This window comes from Leptosomus discolor, chromosome Z (genome assembly GCF_034619465.1).
Source record: "Leptosomus discolor isolate bLepDis1 chromosome Z, bLepDis1.hap2, whole genome shotgun sequence".
Classification (NCBI taxonomy): Eukaryota; Metazoa; Chordata; class Aves; order Leptosomiformes; family Leptosomidae; genus Leptosomus; species Leptosomus discolor.
The window spans coordinates 14,275,527-14,298,766 of NC_141419.1; the positions used below are offsets into that span (position 1 = coordinate 14,275,527).

The 23,240-nt window shown below is 36.7% G+C and overlaps 1 protein-coding gene across 2 annotated transcripts in view; it reads left to right on the top strand.

Annotated features, from left to right (window-relative positions):
* The window catches only part of EDIL3 (EGF like and discoidin domains 3), a 268,116-nt gene that overhangs the window by 93,265 nt on the left and 151,611 nt on the right, over positions 1–23,240 (top strand). The window contains exon 4 of one of the 2 annotated variants that reach the window (XM_086479350.1): positions 17,243–17,272. The exons of the other annotated variant lie outside the window; for it this stretch is intronic. Within the exon in view, the coding sequence (XP_086335476.1) occupies positions 17,243–17,272 (30 nt within the window). The remainder of the gene's footprint in view (positions 1–17,242; positions 17,273–23,240) is intronic. 2 annotated transcript variants of the gene reach the window in all.

Here is a 23,240-nt window from a genome sequence, read left to right on the forward strand (position 1 = left end):
ATTAGAAATGTACCAGAACAGGAAAACTGAGATCTTTTGTGTCCAGTTCTTCTCGAACATGATAGTAACATACGTATTCATTAAAAAATTATTATTTCCTAGTTTATTTGCCAGTTGCAGTGACCAGAGGTTTAGGAAGAGTGAAAAGCTCAGTTCCAAGATGTTTATGTGGAAACCAACAAGTTGCTTTTCATGAAGGTGAAAAATTAGATTCTCAGTGAGAACCTACAGTGAGTACAAATATCAGTATTTTGGGGCTCAGTGGAATATACTTGTCTAAGTATTAATGTTGTGTAAAAGGTATCATAAAGCCCCAAACACACTATTTTCAGATATTCAAACTACTTTTTGTCTTTAGTTCTACACCCAAAACCCCTGTTCTCATAATAGGTGAATCCTTCCACTGCTTTACCCAGCTTTCTGCTGTTGGGCCAGTATGAACTGGTAACGTTCCTACAGTGGCAAAGAGAGTTATCATTGTTAGTAGGGATTCTTAGCTACATAGATATGCCTGCGAAAAGGTCTTGGAAAGTTGTGGCATCCCTGTGCTGGCACAAGATCTGCATATGCACCGCCTTATGTGTAAGGATCAAAGCTTGTAACAGAATCATGATTGCGGCTCAGGCCTTAAAGGCCTGAGAAACAAGTAAGAAAAAATTTTTAACAGCTAATACTCAGTGTATTAGATTACTATTATCTAGAAATGTGAAACACCATAACCAGTTCTGAATATGGCAAAGTGAATTTGAATTGTCATTAGGTTAAATGAAAACCGTTCTGGAAGATGCCTTCTTGGGTTTCTCCATATATAAGTAAGGTGGGGGCAGTAAGGGTGAAATAATATGAAGACAGAGATGTGCCAACTAGTTTAAGTACAAATGTATTCTTGCTGAAAGAGAGAGAGATGTGTCGATTAAAAATTCTTTTTACTTTCCTTTCCTTCTTAGGCAGGTCAACTTTGTTATCATCAGTTATATTATTAATTATGAACAGTCTAATGAGGCCAGAATTTGGTCCTGTAAGATTAATTTTTGCAGATAGGAAAACTGCATTGTCAGTGTCATTTGATTTATTCAAAAATATGACTGAATGGGCTGTAATTTATAAGGGGAACCATAATGGTCATAAAAAGAAAATATTTCATTTCAGCTTCTGCTTTTCCTGGCATGAAATAAGAAACATCTGCAGGAGTCATTAGCTCATATCTGAACAGTACTTTAGCCTAAGTCAGCAACAAAAGTAAGCAGTGGATTAATTTTGTCCTCACTAGTGGTGTCATTGGCATCAGTCTTAGTTATATTAAAACAACAGACCCTGAGCAATGTAGCATAAACAAAGTAATTAAATATATCAATCTGAATGCAAGTTGTGGATACTTCCAAAGCATCAGTACATTCATCACTTGCCCTCTCATGATGGAAGAAGGGACCTGAGCACTTTCAAAGAATCACTAATCCAAAATTAAATAGAATAATTATATTTCAAGTATTTCAACTGAATATATGAGTGCCCAAAGACCATAAAATAAAGTTTTCTAAAATAAGGAATGTGAATATTAAACTAGCAGGCTATGAATCTTGGTATTATTTAGAACTGGCATCTGTTGAGCATTTCCTTCATGCATCAGAAATACAGAAAGAATTAAATTACACAGTTCTTGTCTAGCCTTGCTGAAATCAAACTGATAGCAATACTTTTAGAGAAATATCTGACCCTTGTTTAGGATAAGAAATATTAAAGCTACGATAATCTGCTTAATTCAGAATTGAATTAAATGGTATATTTTTATATAATTTAATTTGCCACTGAATTTAATTTCATACTCTGTCTGTAACAAACACTATTGTGTCCATGTTTCTTGTAAGCTGCGTTCATTCAAAAATGGTCCATAGTAGCTGTACTGTTCTTCTTTGACTTGGCTGCCCTAAATCACAGCCATGTTTGTTGCCTACTATTTGCATTTCTTTGCAAATTTTCTAGTATGCTTCAGCTCTATAAGGCTGATTATCCTGTGAGACACATGATGTTACAAATGCCTGTAGCCTGTCCAAGAAGAAAGCTACATTTTATGTGCTGAAGTCAATTAGCTTGGTGGGACAGATCTTCCTGGAACCTGAGAAGTCTACTGGTTGAGTCAGAGAGGAGATGGGACTTGCAGGTGCAACTTAACAAATCTAGTTTGTACCTTTACAGTCTTCACTGCTATATTTGGATAGGAAGGAGACAATTTAGCTTTATAAACACAGAATTTTTTTCATGTCACTATCCAGCGTATGATACTTGAAACACAGTGGCAATGGTCTGTCTGATGAGAATTGGAGCAGCAAAGAGAATGTGATTAATAGAAAACCAGAGTACAGTACACTGAAATGTAACAGCAGTGGCCTACCTGGTGAGAACAAAGCAATGAAGGAAGCATGATTAAAAGGAATCAAACCAGCCTAGCAAAGTAGCTGAGTAGTAGCACAAGACAAGGGGAAGGAGCTGGTTCAACAGTTCAAGTAGAACTTCCAGAAAATTAAGTTTTGCTGATTAAGTGACATGTGTAATCTATAGGACCATGTCATCTGTAGGTGTATACATTTCCACTCTTTGGGAATACAGAAAGTATTCAAGAACCTGGAGAAGGGTCCTCAGACCCTTTGTCAGGGTAAAATGGTGACAGAGGAGCTGAGAATACAGATGTTGTGCTGCAGAAGTAGAAAAATATGCTCAGTTTATAGGATTGTATGGTAAATAAAATCATGCCAGACTATTTGTGTAACTACACTTACAGAAGAAAACAGTACTTTTAGTAACTGATGACTTGAGCGTTTTCCAAAGAACTGAAGCTCATTCATGGTACTTTTTTAAAGAATTTTTTTTAAATAGAAAATTTTTGATGAGTATTCAGGGTCCACTATTCAGAAGCATGCAGCTTGAATAGAATTGGATTTCTGATTGGCTATAATGATTCAGACAGACCATTAGGAAATACAGTGTGACCTCCTGTAAGTCACAGTGTGTCATCACACCCAAATATTGCTGCATGAAGTCCTGAGTCAAACTAAAGCTTTGTATTTCTCAGGAAGCTTGCAAAAGTGATATACACAGAAAGAAGAGGGGATTTCAGAGTAGGTAATTTGATGAAGTGAGAGAAGCTCAACTGATGTTGGCAGTCACTGCTCTAAAAGTAGCTGTAAAATGCCATCGTTTTGATTATGCGTATTTCAGGCTAATTTTTTTTCTTGACCGTTTACCTGAGTGTCACTGTGGTACCATATATAGTTACATCTTCATCTACAAAACTCATTTCATGTTTTGAGGTGAATGTCTCTAATTTACTGAACTTTGTTATCTTTGTCAGAACAAAGTGTTTAAAAAGAAAAGAAAAAGCTTTTCAGCATCAGATTTATCTTCTATATGTAAATGGTAGTCAGGTGCTTCTTTATTTATGTTTCCGTCACCTGAGTAACAGAACTGTCTAACCTTTCTGATTATTTGTGGTATTTCTTGTTCTGGTACCATTTCTGAGGTGTTAATTTTCTCATTCTTTGATATTTTCATGCCTTTGCTGACACATAGACTCAAGAACTTGATACCTTAATTCATATCTTTTTTAGCAGTGTTATAAGAAGCAGCAAACTAATTTTATGGAGGGATTTTTTGAAGATTTCTGGTGTCTCTGTATCCAGGAATCTTACTGTAATATTTTCTCCTGATACTAAAAAGGAGTGGGTGAGATGATGGAAAATGAAATGTGTGACACACAGCAAAGTAATTCTGTTGTCAGTGGGTAAATACAGATTGCTGATGAGAAAGTCATGGAGCAAGAAAAGTTATTAATCTGGCATGCAGTCATACAGCAGAATCATTGTCATGTAGGCAACTGGATATTGCAAGCTGTACATAGGACTGTGCAGAGTACAGTATCAACAGTGGTCCAGCTTGAAAGAGAAGGAGAGTGCAGGTGCATGCATTTGAGCAAAGAAGAAGGTTCTGTAACTCAATGTGATGAGCACCCAGAGAGAAGCTGATTGTAGAAATACAGTTGCCCATAAATATTCAAGTAATAAAGTTGATGAATGACAGGATGAGCAGTGTGAAATCCCATGTTGTTTTGAAATACACCTGAACTGTTCGGTAGCTTAGTGTCAGGGATAAACTAAGGGTTCTGCTTTTACCCTGGACAACTGCAGTAGTTATTTAAAAGCAATATTAGTACAGACTGTTACCCAGTGTATTTTCCCCTGAACATAATTGGATAAGAAATGATAAGTTCTTCTGGATTGTTCTGACCATCTTCAACACATTTTTGGAACATGGACTCTTTGTGGGTCCGGATGTATCCTTGGTTGACATAACACCAGGTACAACTGGCGTTATAGTGATGGCATTCTTACTGAAAAGATAAAGGATAATGATATGAAGTGTGGCAACATGTAGATACAATTTTATTGCAGAGCAGCAGCATATAACAGGTTCATACTTGCAAGAGGTGATGCAGACCAAAGGACTTGTATGGGATATCCTTTTGGAAGGTTTACAAAAACCTTAGTCACCCTCTGGTTTGGCATAGGAGAGCGGAGAGAAGTTTGATATATGAACAACCTAAAGAAATAGTGTCACTGACATCATAGGTTAGAAACAAATCCCCAAACCACTGTAGTAGTAATCCAAACAATTTGGGACACTTATTCATGGAATATCATACTTGAGGATGTATACAGCATATATAAAAAATGAAACAAGGAAGTTTATATCAAGTAAAAAAATCTAATTGATTTGCAAGATTTCCATCAGGAGTTGTTTTGAAAGGTAATTTTTGACTCCTATTTAAAAAAAGAAAAAAACAAACATCCCTTTTGTAAGTATGAAATGCAGAACAAACAATACAGAACACAGACAAGCCCTCTAAAGGCTTCAAGGTGACTAAGAAAGGCAAAATCATAGAATCATTAAACCATGGAATGGTTTGGGTTGGAAGGGACCTCAAAGACCATCTAGTTCCAACCCCCCTGCCATGGCAGGGACACCTCCCACTAGACAAGGCTGCTCAAAGCTCCATCCAGCCTGGCCTTGAACGCTTCCAGGGATAGAGCAGGGATGACCAGTGTCTCACCACCCTCAGGGTGAAGAGCGTCTTCCTTGTATCTAGTCTAACCTGCCTCTCAGCTTCCAACCATTACCCTTCATCATATCACTGCAGGCCCTTCTAAGTAGTCCCTCCTCAGCCTTCTTGTAGGCCGACTTCAGGTACTGGCAGGCCATGACAAGGTCTTCCTGGAACCTTCTGTTTTCCAGGCTGAACAAGCCCAACTCTCTCAGCCTGCCCTCGTAGGAAAGGTGTTCTTTTCAGTTTACCGGTTCAGTTTTTACGGATAACATTTACCATTAACTTCTTTCCTCTTTAATGTTATTAAGAAACAAACAACATCTGCCATTCCTTAGTTTTTACCAAGTCCCACCGAAGTGACTGTCACTTTTTAAGTTGCCTGATAAATCAGGTGTAAGACACTCTGAAGGAAAAGAAAGCTCATTAAATTGAACTGTCCTTTCCCCTGAGGAGCACAGAAGCTTCTGCCAGTATAAATAAAAGGGAAAATACCAAACCTCTCCTGTGACCTGATTGACCACCTTGATGCACAGTAGCCAACCACAGACCTGTAACTACTGACCTTCCCCAGACTTGTGAGGCCACGTGTGAAGGCTGAAGGTTTTTGCACTATAATATGTTGTGGAAAACAGCTAGAGCCTCATTCAGCCTCTTGCTCACTGCAGTGTGAATTTGTCGTGGACAAAATAGTAGCAAAATTTACATGATCACTTTCTGCTGGGAAAGCTTGACCTAAGTACAGAGGGATTAATTATCCTGGAATTGTGAGCTCGGATTTTGTCCTGGCTAGACTAAAGATCAGTGATTTCAGTGGAGTTTCTGGCTGCATTAATAGGTCTGAATTGTCCCTTAGTGGCGTGAGGGGCCATTAAAAAATTTCTCAAACTGTAAGACAGTACAGTAAAAGAAGCACAGCCTCTGGAAGGTAATATAAATGTGTATTTGATTGATTTATTCCAGGTCAGCAGGAGACAGTAAATTCAGTCAGTTGCTTCTACATTTATAAAGTAGATCTCATGTAAAGACCTTTGTGTGGTGCCAAAAATCAATAAGAAGATACAAAAGTGAAGGAAATTGAGACAAATATTGGGTGTTTCGCTTTAGTCATTGACTGTAGATAGTGATTGGACATTTTTCTCTATCAGCTTACAGTAGGAGGGCATGTATGTATGTATGTATTAGTGTGTGTATTTTTTTACATATATAATATGTCATTTTGTCCTTTTAATGCAGAGTCATGGCTAAAATTCACTAGGTTAAAATATGCAATATTTATGAAGTAGAAGAATTTGCTCACCAGATGAATATTTCATGACTACTATTTTTTATGTCTTTCTTGAATATATCTTGTATTTAGTCATAATAATCTTTGATGTAGAAAGCTGCAGAATGCTATGCGTAGTAATTAACATAGACGTTAAAATACATTGTTTAGTGTAAAATATAATATTCTAGCAAATTTCCTTAAGGGGGTTATTTTCTGTTCAGTGAAGTCGTCATAAAATTCCTACTGGAAAAAAGGTTTTGGAGGAAAAAGAATTTAGTTTTATTTGACAAAATATTGGGATTAGTTTTTGTCTTTTAGTTAAGTCAGTGGAATTATTTCAAATTTACATATTTCAAGTTATTAGATACTATTTCTTATTAACGTTAATAATGCTGTATAAAGTTGAGCAACTGAAAATGCAATAAAGTTGCATCTGTTAGCATTATAGGCATTTAGATTGCCCATCTTTAAACCTCAACTTTTTTTTGCATGAATATTAACTGGAAAATACCATGGGGGCCATGCAAATTATTCATGAACGTGAGTTAAATTCAGAAGGATTTTTTTTTCTTTAAAAACTAACACATATATCTTTGACCTAAAAACAAGTAGAAAAAAGTTTAGCTGAAAAACTTGGGAAGATATTCATGTAAATACATTAATGAATTGAATTTTTATTTTTATGAGACAATGTTTATTGATACGTATTTAAAAAATATGTGCAAAAAATAAAGTATTTGAAAATTGTTGGGTTTTTTATTTTGTGTCTTAAAAGGATTGAAATTAAGATGAGGTATTTCACTACAAGCATGAAAATTTTAGGCTGACCGAAATATAAAGTTTTTCATTTTTGCTTAATATGTACTAATTATTTTTTTTTTGCATTAAGTGAGGGGAAAAAAAAAACCAAACAAACAAATGAGAAAAGATTTTTCTTAAGGTTCTGTCCTGAAGAAAGCAATTAATGATGAAGAAGACAAACTAGTAATTTCTTTTCCTTAGTACACTTAACTATAATGAAAATCAATTGCATTCCAGTCAAGGTTTTCTCAGTAGTTCCTCTGAGTTGAGTATGTGACTTTGCCTGTCATTTTCCCAATTCTCTAGAAACATACACTTAGAGCACTTAAATGTATTTACCTGGAACATTAGAGATTAAGACTGAGGACGAAGTAGGGATTTTTCCATCACTGTCATTATAATTAGTCCTTTAAATGTAATGTATTTCAATAATGGTAGTATGACAGTCAACATCATGACATAAAATGCATGTTAGATTACTATGTAAAGAGACTGAAAGGTGGCAAATACTTAAAAGGAAAAAATTGAGTAGCCGTAGAAATATATTTTGTTTCTCTCCCGTTGCACAGCCCTTTTGTTAATTGTTCTTTAAACACAGTGTGATTCAGATTCACAGCAGGGTTGAGGTACAGGTTGAGGTACAAATGGACCTCTGGAGGTCCTTTGGTCCAACCCACCCTGCTAAAGCAGGACCATCTAGAGCTGGTTGCCCAGGACCATGTCAAGATGGCTCTTGGGGAGAAAGACTCCACAGCCCCTCTAGTCCTGTAAGAAAAATATGAAAATCTTACATGTTGTGAGCGCTTTGACAGCCCAAAAAAAGTGCCACATCAGCAGATAAGAGGTAGGATTATGGGTCTTATTCTCAGTGGTTCAGAGCACCATACAGCTTTTTCTGTGTATCCTGCATTTCTGTATGCCTTTTTATGAAGAACACAAGGCATTACTGAATCCAGAAGGCAAGGATCGGAGTATTGATTTAAGTTATTCTGTCCTGAACTGAGCAAGTAAAAATCATTTGCAACATCTCAAATGCTGAGAGAACAGATTGCATAAATAGTAATCCTTGTTTTTGTGATGGGCTGCAATGGTGTGCAGTGGAGACATGAGTGTGTAGAAGTGCTCCAGACCCCATCAAACATCAGTTGCAAGGGGCTAGCGCAAGGACACGTTTTGCCATCTGTTTGCAGCATGGAAGAGGGAAAATCAAAAGGAATGAAGGACAGGTTTTTAACACAGCTTGCCAAAGCCCAACAGCTCTTACTTCTCACAGGAGGAAGTGCTGGCTGGGATTGCTTTTGAAATGCAGCTGCTGGAGAAGGTGCTAAGCATCCTCTGAAAATGCAGAACTCTGCTTCTGATGGAAAGCACACGGAAAATGAATAAATCTGCTCTGAGGAATGTATGGTAAAGTAGGGGTGAGGTGGGCTTCATAAAATCCATATACTCGGGATGAAAAAAAATCTTAAAAAGTAAAACTCAGCTCAAAATCAATAGGCCTGAGTCCTACACTAATGAAAATTGAAAGGCATGGAGGAGCACCAGAGCGCTGACTGACAGCTGCTGTGAAAATGCTTCTTACAGGGTTAAAGACAGAGAGGCTGATAAACTTTTGACTTCTAGTGGCTTTATTCATTAAGATAAAAGAAAAATCAGTGGAAATTATCTTCAGTTATTCATGGGAGAAACCCTTGATTATTCAATTTTTAATTATTTCCTGAAAAATTAAAAATAGTATATAGGTGATAAAATAAGGGGAAAAAAAAAAGTATCATTTCTGAGAATAAATAAACCTGACACCAGGTGGTTTTTTTTACCTCCTATCACCGTGTTCTCTCTTGCCTTGTTTCCTTGCATATAGGAAAGTCAATGTTCATGTCAACAAAAGAGAAACACATCTGGTTTTACAGTTATATTTAAGCATGTTTCTCTTTTGGCATTTCTGTTTGTTGAAATACAGTTGTCAGCAAATAACTTCATGTACTCAGTAAAACCAGTCTAGGGCACAGTAATTTGTTCCAACTGCCCTAGATTTAAATTAAGCTTCTTTTTCACTTATATTTTGGGTCAGAACAGTGTGCTAGGTTCAAAAAGGTCCAGGTTCAATATGGCATCTGCAGATATCCTTTGGTAAATTGATTTTTTCTAAATTAGTCCTTTTCGCTGTTTTTAACATAGACATATGGTAATAAATTCTTTGAGATCTAGATGAAGGCAGTGTTTTAATGAAGCTGAATGTTATTGACACTATTTTGCCACAGTTTACATCATACATATTTTTCAACGTACATTTTTCAATATTATACAATAATGGATTTAGATATATTTACATATTTATTCTGGTTGTACTGAAGTTAAATGTAAAGCCAGTATTATCTGCAAAGGTAATAGGCTCTTCTGTTGTTTCTACCCAATCAGAAAAGTTAGAAATGAATACTGATATGTCAGCCGTTCCTTAAGCAGTATGTTCCAGTCTCCAGAATTTACCTGGGCAATCAAAATACTGTTTTATTAATTTAAAAATATCTGCTTTGCCTTTCTTGCTCCAGAACTCAAGTCTTCTATTTTCTATATCTGTATTCATGCTGTGTGGCTTTATGCTGGGGTATTTCCTGTTCCTCATTCCTGAAGTTACTGAAAAATGGTTAAAAACACATACTGCACCAAAGCAATATGTCTGCCTGCATGGGAATCCTCTAACGCCACATCCTTCATTTTAGTTGCCATCTCCTCTTTGATTTCTCCTCTTGGCACGTTACGCAGTTTACAGCTCAAATTTTCTGTGATGAAGTTTGTGTTGCATGGAAATTATCTCTTTAAAGCAGTATGTTGGCCCTCAGTCATGCTGAAAAGAGTACTGTAGTCTTGGATTTTGAAAAAAAGTTAATTCTTTGAACTGCTAACTGTATGCCCGTGGTCTTATGTGGTTTTGTTTAATGTGTTGTGGAATATTTTCTGTAGAACAGTGACTATTGAATACTTTTCATTTCATCTTGATGCAGTCTAAAGACTTTTCATATGATGATAAAATTGTGGTCTGTTTGTTGTTTTATACAGCTTCATTTCCCAGAAAAGAAGGCAGTACAATCTTGGTAACTGGCACATCAGAAAATTTGCCAAAACCCACAAAGTATTTGGGAAAGCACTGAAAATTGCAGGATACATATTTATCCTGAAGTTTTAGGGTTTGAAAGTTGTTGCGTTTTCCTGTGTGTTGATTGAACTTCCTAGTATGTATTTCAATGAGGCAAGCTGGTCAATCTGTTGGCAGCAGGCTCACTGGTTGTGGTTAGTCTGGGGTAAGAAATGGCACAATAGTGTCACAGAAAGTTCTTGCATTAATGTTGGTATCTGTTGTTACAGGATCACGTAGATTTGGGGTTTTTTTGTCTAACTGCTGTTTTCTGCTGTGTTTTGAGCATTGTTTATTGTCTTTTGAATATTTCGTCATTCTATTGGATGTTGGATATTGGATATTGTCAAGTAGTATGGCAGCATTTCTACTTTCTTATTTCTGGTAGAAGATTTAGTGATGCTCAGACTATTAAACCTTTACTTATCTCAGTTCCAATTTGTTTCAGCCTAAATTTTTTAGAAAGCCTTGCTCTCTCTCCTCCCTTGCACAGAGAGCAAGTGCCAGGAGTTCCCCAGCTTTGAGTAAACTGTTCTTAAAAACAGATCAAACCGCACTCTCAGTGAGACTCTGTCACCTGTGGATTAAGATGCCACACATTTTCAGCCCATAATACAAAGGAATGGTAAGGAATGGTGTATCTAGCATGGCACCCAGATACCTTTGACCTGGCCTGGATCAAATACTTTGGTACACATCTTCAGTGGGAGAGCTAATCCAGCCTCCTGTACTAGTCCAAAACCGTGCTCAAACACACTGTGAGCATCTGAGTGGGCTTTTATTGTGGATTGTGGTGGGTTTTTTTTCCCAAGAGGGAGAGTATCTATAAAAATTATTATCATTCTTATTTACAATGCGATATATGATATTTTAAAATTCTTCATTCACATAAGAATAGCTGGTCAAATTTCCCTTGAAACAGACAAAAGAAATGAGTGAAAAAGCTTCAGTCAAGTGACTGAAATATGAAAATCTGAAATTGTTTGGATTGGAAGGCAAAGCTTTCTGTATGTAACTACGAGGATGTACTGGATGGTTTTTGCACCAGTAGGTGTAACAGATGCTGGCAGGTACCTACTTAACCATAACTATATATTACAGGCTTTTACGGCCTTTAAAAATGGAATGTTTTAAGATTATGCATCTGGATGTTGGAGAATGCTGTTTGAAATTTAAAGAAGCAAAGACTGTGCTGATTTATGGTTTTAGTCTTAGCTATATGAGTACACTAGTTTTTGTACATAAAAGTGCTAGGGTATTTTCTGATTACATTCTTTACTTTTTTGGAAAAACACATCTTCTCAAAACTGCATATGGCAGCGTGTGTGTGTGTGTAAAATTGTGTGACATTTTAAGTCATGACAGACTACTCCTGGCTTCAGAATTACAGCTTAAATACTGTTGCGCCTTTGGCAGCACTTGAAACCTTGGCAAGAGCTACAGCTGACTAAGAACTGAATAATTGTTTTAAAACTAAATCTTTTTACACTGTTTTCCTTAAGAAGAACTTCCTGCCAAGTACTAGGCTCAGTGGTCACTCCATTGAGACTGCCTTGTTCTGCAGAGTTGTAACTGTGAAGGCGCTAACCACAAAAATCATTATCTAATCTTCTTTTCTGCAAAATACTGAATTTCACCTAAATAAATTTCAATTTAATCTTTAAATATGTTCTTGATCAGCACCAGACTCTTACGCTTAGAAAAGAAGGAGGAGTAGTGAGAATGAATTAGCCACCTTTATTGGCATTTCTAACACTGTCATTTTAAGACACTAGTATTTTAGATTTTTATAATACCTGAAATTATGCTCAGATACCTACTTTTTGTTAGAAATTTATTTCTTGAAATAAAACAATGAAGAAAGAGGAAGTTTTTCGTAGGCTTTACATGCTTAAGTGGATGCAAACCTATGAAAAGTGGTAGGTTTCCTCTATTAAGTGCCACAGGAATTTCTAGGTTTTCTTATTTAATGACTTTGTTTTCCATTTAACATCAGTCATCTAAGCCAAGTTTTATCAGTTAGTAGTGAGTTATCTCTAACATGCACTATTGAGTCACCTGGTATCTTCCTTCTTGTTTCATTTTGGTTTTTTTTTTCAAGAATAGTTGAAAACATAACTTAGCCAGCTGAAGCTAGAAGCAATTGCTGTTCTCAGGGGCTTGTCTGTGAATGGTGAAGGATGTGCTGGTGTCCCAGTACTAGAATTACAGAGAGCACACAGTAACAGAACATACCCAACCTCACTGTAAAACTGCGAGATTAAAAACCTCTTAGTCACACTAATAGATGTATCTTTGACCAACTGGCATGAATGGTGCATTTTCCAGATTCATCAGATTCACGCTTCTTGAAAACAATCTGGTTTTCTTATGATTTGCTTTTCTTCTTTGTAACTAGGGGTGACCGTTATTTATATCAGTTGTTGCAGTGGCAGTTGGTTGAGTTAGCTGGTGTGAGTTGGTGAGACAGCGTTAATCATCTGAGCTGTGTCTGGGAGGCATCCAAAAAAACCCACATTTAACCTGACGGCATGGGACAGAGCAAGGTTGGGTGCAAGGGGGGGCTTGGTGGAAACACAGCTTGTTTCAGCTCTCTGCTTCACAATGGCTTGCTTCATTAGTTGTGCTGATACTGCCCACAGGACTATGTTGAGATTGAGCCAGTTTATGGAAAAATGAACTGAAGTCTGTTGAATGGGGACTGGGTGAAGAGACAGACTTCAGGTCATTTTCAGTGCGTATTTTCAATGAAACATCTGTAGCATTAAAATCACATTCTTAATGACTGATGCCGAGTTTTTGGGAATTCAGTCAGTCAGTCTTCATAGCATGCAGTCCTCTGAGATACTGAGATTTGATGCTGAGCAGAATTTCATTTATTTTTAACATTACATTCAGAAAAATATCGTTTGCTCTCGGATCCTACTGTTCACCAGTGGTTCATTTGGGTAATTTTGTAGCTATCTTGCATAGGCTGTCTTACATAAGAGTCTTACATTTTATTTGAATGTTAAAGGGAAACGTATTTCACGTTAATATAAAATTAACATGAGTTAATGTAAACACTGAGCTGATATAATGTTTCATAATATATAATGCAGTATAGCACACTGTTACACTGAATCTGCCTTTCTCAGGTTACCTATGCTTCAAAGTTCAGATTTTTCCCAGAACTGTCAATGCTTCTACCATTGTAACAGAAATAATCAGAAGTCTGGCATAGGTATTCAGATACTATCCAAGCATTGCCTTCTTACGTTATCTCTTAAGCCAATGTATGTTGGACAATCCTTATCCTGGTATATGCTTTCCCAGTCTGCTCATGTCTTGCTGGGTTTTTTTTGCCACTAATGTCATGCAGTATTATTCACCTCTGAGGAAAACATGATTAAGTTTTCCCAAGTGAACATCAGATTTTCTATAAGAAGATAAAAGCTAGTGTTTGTGCTGCCATATGTCCTATTATATTTTGTCAGTGGTGCATTAAAAGGGGAAGAAAAATGTTCTTGAAAATTCTTTAAAGCTGCAGAGTTGCTTACAGTTTAAGGACATGCAGTGCTATTACCAGACCATGACTTGGGAATGTCCGTGACTGTTTTGGGGGCTTTTTTGTCAAATACCTGGCTCCTCTGTTAAAGTCTCGCTGCTCTGGAGTCAGAAGGAGAAGGCCACACTGATGGTTATCCACCACCCAGCATAGTGAGTCACCAGCTTGTACCAGCTCAGTTGTGCAAGGCAATTCCAGCTTCCTCCCTCTCCATCTCTCTAAAATAAGTAGAGAAAGTAAATTACAGATAATTACCATGAAGATGAGTCACTGTATAAATAGCTTTTTAAAATAACTTCAAGTTTTAAATCACTGCTGATTTAAAAAAAAAAAATGGTGTTATGTAGGAAATTTTTAGTGTGGTAATTTAGTGCATTTACTTAACAAGTGGAAAGCAAAGTGCTGACATTGTATTTGAGCCAATATGATAAAGCAAAAATAGTGTATTCTTTGAGTATTCAATAGCTTACTGAAGACTATTCTTTTAAACATGGTTTGTCAAGCTGTGGGGGGTGAAAGAAGTCCTGGCACATACCATGAGAGATTAAGTTTGCTTGATATTTGATTTTTTTTTAAAAAAGTGCGCATGAAGTACAAACAAGTTCATAGCTGCATTTTCATATCTATTTTTAATATGCATCTTAAATTTCTGTGTAGGGTTAAGCAGCACAGTATTGACAGATAAAACTAGGTCTTTTGCCTTTTACAAAAGCAGTTCTCCCTAACCTTAGTCTAACTCAGACAAGAAATGAACATAATGTGTCCCTGAAAAAGCCTAAAACAGCAAACAAATAGTCAAAATGAATTAAATAAACAGAAGAGTAATGTTATTGGCATAGCTGTCTTGACATCTGATTGATTTATTTCAGTTGAGATTTACTTGTCCTATTTTGTATAAGGTGTGTACCTAAGATGTGCAGAGTGGTCACACTGAAACAACCATCAGACTAATAACAGAATCCAGTTTTGAATTGCCAATGCTGGTATTCATCCCAGTGATTAAGAATATAATTCAAATAGTAGTCTGAAAAAAAATGGTTATTGGAATATTCTTTGTATAATTGAACAATTTTGTTTAACCAGTTTTAAAGCACAGTCACTAGTACTTTTAATAATTTGTTGCTCAAGCAGCAGTTGAGCTTGCAGCTAATACATATTTGGGGCATTTGTAAAATTCAATAACAAAACTCCCAGCTAACTTCCATGTTCTGTTCCATTTGTAAAGTCCTCTACCACTAGTTTCTTGAGAAATTACAACATACTTTATTGACTTAGTTTTTAGTTTAGTTACTTCTGCTTCTGTTGTTCTTAAGTTTTGAATACTCAGTTTCTTTTTTGTGGAATCAGCTGTCATGTTGTTATTGAACTAATGATTTATCTGAGTAGTTCAATTTAAAAACAATAGGATGGTATTGTCTTTCTTTCATTGTCTTGAAATCCGCTACTGTTACAAACACATTGTACTTAAATTCAGTAATTGTACCGTAAAAGAATATGTTACAGTAAAAATTAAAAGCTTGATGTGATCTTTACAGATACATACCTCAAAATGGGTTAATCTACTTTCAAAATACACATCTGGACACTAAATGAGGAGTTACAAAAGGGAAGGTTTAGGCTGTTAAGGACCCTGTTTAGGCTATTTTATGTTATGCATTTCATAATTTACCATTCTTGTAATGTTGCCTTCTTGAGTGTTTATCTGAACACCAAGCTACAAAATAAAAATCACCTATTTACCTCAGGAAACTTTAGTTAGAGACAAGGTGGTTGCCTGATCCTTCAGACAGTAATTAATTATTTTCTATCGACTGAATTTGACAGTCTCCAAAAGGACACCATACTACTCTGCAATTAGAAATAACTCGTGTGTCCAGTGTTAATTGTCACATACCGTGGCCTATAGAATATTATTCTGAATTGACCAGTTTAGAGTTCGTCTCAAATGCAGTTGGTGTCTGTTGACAAGGTCTCTGCTGTGTCTGATGAAGTTGCACTAAAAAAGAGGAAAGATCTTTCTGCTCCTTTCCTAATTTCTCCCAGCATAATACATGGAGTGATATTGAAGGCAGAGAAGTCAATTTACCAAGCATGGAACTGATCTTTGAGAAAATGTTTGAAAGCTTTATCCATGCCACATGCAAGCTCTGAAGCCAATAGGGTGGATCAGTGTTTGCTGTGACTGTAGGAGTGTTGCTTGTGTGGAACTGATTCTACGAGAAATCAAATAGAAGGACCTTCCATTTCAACTGGTAGAAGAGACTCCTTAAAAGACAGAAAGTAAAAGTATGGATACCTGTGTTTAATATCTTAAGAGGGTCTCTATATCATGTTTATGGAGAGTCCTGTCAGACTTCTAGGTGCTTTTAGAGTATCCAAGTGAGAAACACTTGATTGCTGATTTTTCTGTCATTGAAAACTTCACAAAACTGTGAGAAGACTGTTTTCATAATTCACGTGTGTACAAAACATACTGACTGGAAGGAGAGAAAGAACTAAGTTGCTGATGTACTTCTAAAATACAGTTTTACAGTGAATATGTCTGTTTCTTTCTTTTGAATGTATGGGTAATAACTAGTCTATAGTCAAAGGTACTTTCTGATGGCAACTTAAGGCAATTGAATGGTTAGCTATCACGAAAAGGGAAAAGTTCTAGTATGAAGATATGGATTTTTATCAGACAATATACATCTGGAATGGAGGGTTCAACAGGCAACTGCCCCCCCCCCCCCGCCCCTTACGATAAAATCAAAACCAAACCCTAAAACTGCCATTTTTGCTCCCTAATTACTTAATTTCGGTATCATTAATTCATGACTGTCCCAGCACAAAGTTGGGAAGAAACTGGATGGAACGGAAGGTGTAGAGGATAGAGATGGGAAAAAGATATGGATGGCACATCGTATTAACTGCTAACCTGCAGCTGGCTTAGCTGTGTCATTAGGCAACAGCCTTCGTTAGCTAACCAGATAAGTGGGTCCTGCAGTCAGTTTTTCGGAACACTTATCTGAAGAACAGCTCCTTTTTTAGTACTGCGACAGCTAGCTCTGGCAGTGAATTTGACTGCAGACAAGTTGACAGAAACTCTTCTGTTGAGCATTGCTCTTTCAATATTGGGCCTATCCTACTAGCTAAATTAGAGGGAAAGGTTAAGAGTGTAATGTTATATATTTAAGCTAAGAACTCATTTTAGCTTAGTTCCCCACTAAGATGAACCGTCTGTTACTCAAGTTGATCGTACTATTTAGAATAAAGTTTTTCTTTATGTCTTATCACTCATCTATTAAGAAAATGTAAAAAATATAACAGATTTTTTCACCTGTATTTTTCTCTCTCCCTTTTCTTTCCTTCCCCTTCCCCATCCCCACTTCCTCCCACCCCCGCCGCCTTTTTGCACAGCCTCAGTTGAAGAAGACCCAACTTCAGCAGGTATGAATAATTTATGATTACATCTGCATCATGGTAACCATTCCTTGTGAGCTGCCTTTTTTAAAAAATCATTTTAACTAGTTTTATTTTGGGCATAACACATGCTAAATAGCTATATCAATGTTGGGTTATTTTATCTACTGTCTGCTTCACTTCCAATTGTCTTTTTTTCCCTCAATTTAGAGTCAGTTGGAGATATGCTTCTCCAGTAGTAGTTCAAAATCTTTGCTGCTACATGTTCCTTTTTGCTTCTTCCTTGGTCAAGCTGGCACATAGGTGCTTCACACAACCAACCAGGTCAAAAGCAATCGGGAGTTAAAAAAAAATCAGTGTTTGTGCTAGTTTTTTATCTGTCTTTATGCTAGTGAAGCTCAGTCATCTGCATGAACCCCAAAACTGGCGTCCTTAAAGACAGTGCAGCCTGGGAACAAGGAATGAAAGAAGGGAGGGACAGCAGGTGCATAAACATCCTTCCCAAAGAAAATGTTCTGCAAACTATGGCCTGGGTATCTGCTTAGCAAAATTTATTTCTATTGACAGACTGCCAAGTAGTGAGAACAGTTAACAGCACAGTCATAAAAATTAGTTTAGAAGCTCCCCAAGAGACGGAATCACGTAGAGTTTATTCTATTGTGAAGATTAACTATTTCAAATTAATTGGCAACCCATTAGCTTGGGAGTATTTAAAGAAGAAGACAACATGCCAAAGAAGAATGCCGTTAAACTGCTTAACATATTTGAAATGGCATTGAGTTGTATAAACTCAGTGAGCTAAAACATTAAATGAATAGGGAGTCACTTTATAGTGGCTTGTTAAAAGAAGTAAAGGTCTCCAGAGGACCAAAAGAGAAGACGTAAGGAAAGTGAATGAAGAAAGGAAGATGGCAAGGAAGGATTGAATACTGTTTACAACACTAACCTACAACTTGGGAACAATGTAAGTAATTAGGGTACTGTGGAGAGTAATAAATGAAAGGATGGAGAACAAAGGCGAGAGTAGAATGTGAGAGAAGGAGAATAGTTAAGACTGGTACGGAATAGAGAAAGAAGCAAAAGGGAGCTTTTAACATGAAGATAATAGTGGAATGGGCAGAAAGCATGACTGAAATGAGGAAAACCACTGTGAAACAGAGAAAATAAGAGTTTAGGAATGTGGAGTACTAACACACCCCTGAGGAGTATATATTATTGTAATGAAGCATCAATCTTCAACTGTCCGTTTCTTGAAAGATCTGTTAGTCTTGAAATTTTCATGGAAAATAACTTAATAGAAACGTATTGCAGCTGTTCAACAGAAGTGCCAGTTAGAAAAGGAGATTTTTTTACATAGGAAAGAAAAAAAAGCACCCTTTTTTCACTTTACACCATTGGTTTAAGTACACACATTTTGTAGAGGTGGAGTTTACAATCATCTATGAATATGCTGTGGTAATGTTTAAGACAGTCATGCTATGGTTGTGCATTGTAAAAACCATCATTCCTGTTGCAACCAGTGGAACACCTCTTGAAGATAAGGCCTCCCTCCATTGCATTTTGAACATCACTGCTGTTTTTGTGAAAGCCCATAACTGTGAACTGACCAAACTAATGAGATACGTCAACTGAAAATGGGTAAAAGGAGAGAAGTGGAATTTACAGGACATCCACATGGGCTCCACTTCAGATATCTGTTAGACTTAGCAGCTGAAATTTTAGTAGTTTCACAAAAGCCTGCAGCTTCTACATTCAGTTCCTCAGGAGCCCTTGCCCTGTGGAGTGCCAGACAGCATTGTTTGTTTGCTTTTGTATTCGTTTAAATGGATTGTTTTTAATCACTTCTGACTGCTTTGTTTTACTGTGCAGTATCACTGCTTTGTTTATTTCTCCACATAATGCTTGTGTTCCACAAAGCGTAGCCAATGATTTAAATTTTGAGCATTGCTTCGTCATAGTGTATTCCTAAAAGATCATAATCTCCTTGAGTTCACCCATTATCAATAACTCTTTTATACCCGTACTTTTTCAAGTATTTTCCCCCAAGACTTGATCAGATATGTTTCAAACTCGAATCCTTTACTTACTTGTGGTTGGTTGAATAAGCTGCACCTAATTATTAGCCATTATTTTTATTGTTACAGTGCTTAGTGTTTCAGAGTTTGTTGGCATCTAAAAATGTGCCACAGTTGTTTGTGCAGTGATAGCTATAGTAGTGTAACTTCTATATGAAAGCTTGTAATGGAAAGACTGGTTACTTTTTCGTGTTAGTTATTCCATGAGAGGATGCTGTTTGCAGCAAGAGTATACATGAAGGAGTCACAGTGATACAGCAATGCAGATATATCTTCCCACACAGACGAATCAACAGCTAGAAGTACACAGACTTCTAGCACCAATATGTTTTTGTTCTTCGCTTTGGACAGATGAAGAAATGCCTCTGGCATAAATGGTACATGGTAGGTTTACAATACGAGACAAAACACGTATTTGTAAACATTTGTGCAAATAAATCTCAACTGCCAAGAAATTATGTTACAAGGGAACATGACTGAATACCTGCGAAAGTAAGTGAATTAATGTAACAGTAACCCTCTCTGATATTTAATCTGATTCTAGGACACTGATACCTCACATGATTAGATTCTTTGGGAATTATTTTTAAAACAATTATTTTCTTGGGAAAAATTTTGATCAACCTGAAGCTTTTTGCAGGAATTAATTGACTAAACTTCTTCAGGCACTGAATGATATTTTTTTCCTATTCAAATGAAAATTTCCACCTCTGGGAAAACAATTCTTGTCTCTGCCTTGAGTAGCAAACACTGGATCTTAAACCCTTCTGCTAGATATTACTAGAGTTTAACCGAACTCTACATTTGCATGAAATGTGACTATTATCAAAATAAGCTATATTTAAGTATAGATACTGTTTCTTAGAAAATCTGTAAGATGAAACAATTTTTTGGACAGGTGTACGCATCTTGTTTTTAATCTTCATCAGCAAAGCAGTGAAGTGCATAGTTAGTACTTAAATAGTCAGTGCGTAGTAGACATACTGTCTTTGTGAGCATGTGCAACCTGGGGGTCCTGGTGGATATCAAGCTCAAGATGAGTCAGTGGTGTGCTGCTGCGGCAAAGAAAACCAACAGAATGCTGGGTTGCATCAAGAAGGGCATCACCAGCAGAGACAAAGAAGTCACTATCCCACTCTACTCAGCGCTTGACCGCACCTGGAATACTGCGTTCAGTTTTGGTCCCTGCTATGCAAAAAAAGCTGTGGACAGGCTGGAGAGGGTCCAGAGAAGGGCCACAGAGATGATGATGAAAGGATTGGGAAGCCTGCTGTATGAGGTAAGGCTGTGAGAACCAGGTTTGTTCAGCCTCCAGACAAGAAGGCTTAGGGGAGACCTTATCACCATATTGCGGTATTCAAAGGGCAGCTCCAAAGAAGATGGAGATGCCCATTTTACAACGGGTCACATAGAGAAGAGGAGGGCTAATGGGTACAAGCTACTGCTGGGGAGATTCTGACTGGACACAAGAGGAAAATTTTTCAGTAAGAACAATCAATCATTGGAATAATCTCCCCAGGGAAGTGATGGATTTCCCAATATTGGACAATTTTTAAGATTCAGACAGGGGTGTGTCTTACCGTGCTTTTGCCAAGGAAGGTTGGATCAGATGATCCTTGAGGTCCCTTCCAACCTGCTATTATATGACTGTGTGATTCAGTGTGTTTAAGGATGTGTTTGCTAGATTAGAGTTTAAATTAGGTGCAGTGAAAGTGCAACCTGGAAGGCCAATATAAATTTTAGCAATAAAGTGTACTGTCTTGCTCCTAAGGCTGTTAAAATCAAAACCAGACTGTTGCGTTAAGGGCAGGAAAAAAAGTTTTAAATTTATTGATGAAGGGCATGCATATGAAAACGTTGTTATTTTTAAATCTTCCTTATAAAGATATTACTTGTAGCTTTTCAAGAGGAAAATCTATTAATAAAATGCAGTTGTTTTTTACCTAGCATTAATTGTATCTTAAAATTTAATAAGCAATACTAGATCTTCAAATGATTTACAACTTACAGTTTGTATTGATTTTGCTTTAAGGTATGACCAGATGTTGTTGATTTGAAAGTAACAGATTAGTGCATTCTTATGGGATTGTTTTAATACAATTTATTTCCCACATTGTATTGACATTTACAAAGCTGCGTGCTCTGCTTAAAACAGATACCTCTTGCTCAGAGTACAAAGGCAATCACGCAGTTTGAAAGATGCCGGGTCCTGAAAAATAAATAGAAACTGCATCCAAAGCCTCGAAAAGTTACCTAGAGCCTTTCACAGTAATTTCAGGGCGATGTGCCTTCTATAGGCAGAAAACAAGTTCTATCAGCTACCAGATTCTGCTCTTTTCCAAAAAAAGCAGCAAGTTTCCTCCAGTTTATGACATTTATCTTAGTAGAGTGTAATTAAACTCTTGACTCTAGTGCTTATCCAGTAAAGTTGGGGAGGAGGTATGCACAGACTTCCAGCTGCAAGGCCCAGAAGTCATCACGTAGCATTCAAAATCATTAGAAGTACCTTATGATTGTCTTCTAAACACTCTGAGGTAAGAGACTGCGTATAGTGTAGCAGTTGCAGGGGAGGAAAGATGAGATGAGTTGGAGGGCAACATAATATTTTTCCAAACAATACCTTTACTTATTGAAGAGTATGAAGCAGAATAATTTAGAGCTAATGCATTGGTTTTATAAAGATTATAAACATTGTTTAAACCTTTTATGAACATTATAAACATTTAATTGACCTGTGATCGTGATCAAAACTAGAATTTCTTTTTTTATTCAATCAAATGGATAGAACAATACTATTTTCCATACTCTGCTCTTTAGGATAGAGTCTAGCTTCTTTGACAACACCTTCCGTGATCAATAATCCTGAAATAATAAATGCCCTATGAGTATCTCTCTGTAGAAATGGTATTTCATCAAGGTTCCTTCAGTTTCAGAATGCTTCAGTCTAATGAACTGTAATTATAACTCATTAAACATATTTCATCTAAGGCAAAGCATACTTATTTTTTGCATGCTTTTTAACCAAAGCTAAAACAAGGAGTTTTTCAAATTATTTTCACAATTTTAACAAGGTTTTCCTTAGCCCTACTTCTGGATAAGCATTGATCTAGATCTCTTTTTCCATTCCAGTTAAATACCTATGATTTTATGTCCTCATAGACATCTAAACACTCTCTTATGACCCACTTCTGCATACCTGTTCATTTATTTTGAATTTCAGATCAATTAAGTAGTTTTACTTGAAGTTCCTGCATCCTATGAAAGCAATCTAGGAAAATCTCAGAACAGTTCTCTTGGACATGTGTTTCCATGTTTCTTTTCTCATCTGCACATGTGGCATGAGTCTTTTAAAGCTGTTTATTGAAGTAAGAGGAGGTTGCTTTGTTGAAAATTGTTTTTAAGCCTAAATGCATCAACTCCTGTTGGGTGTCCTGCTGTTTGAAGCTTTGCATCTCAGAAATGTTTCCCCATGGTTTTATGTATGCTCCCTCTCTGCTCAAGGAATCTGGGATAGTTTCTAAAAATATCAGAGTAGTTCTAAGACATGATGAGATGGAGTACAGCATAATATGTGGCACTTTGTTCACTTACCTTTACATTGTGACTTTGACTGAAATAATAATAAATACATGCCCTTTGAGATCACCACTTAACTGAAGCCATTCTTGGCTTTTGTCACTGCTTTTTTTAAGCCTAGTTTTTGAGGTAACTGGCATTTGTGTCTTCCATCTTTATACAATATGCAAATGTATTTAGACATTCATGACCATAAAAGCTCTTTTACAGTTTGAGTTTAATATTATTTTAATGAAATTTAGATGTTGAAGAGATAGTAGACTTCATATATGACAGAAATCCCTACAACAACAACCTTGTGGTAAAGTGTGTACATGTACAGACAGCTGCGCTGTCTGTCCGTG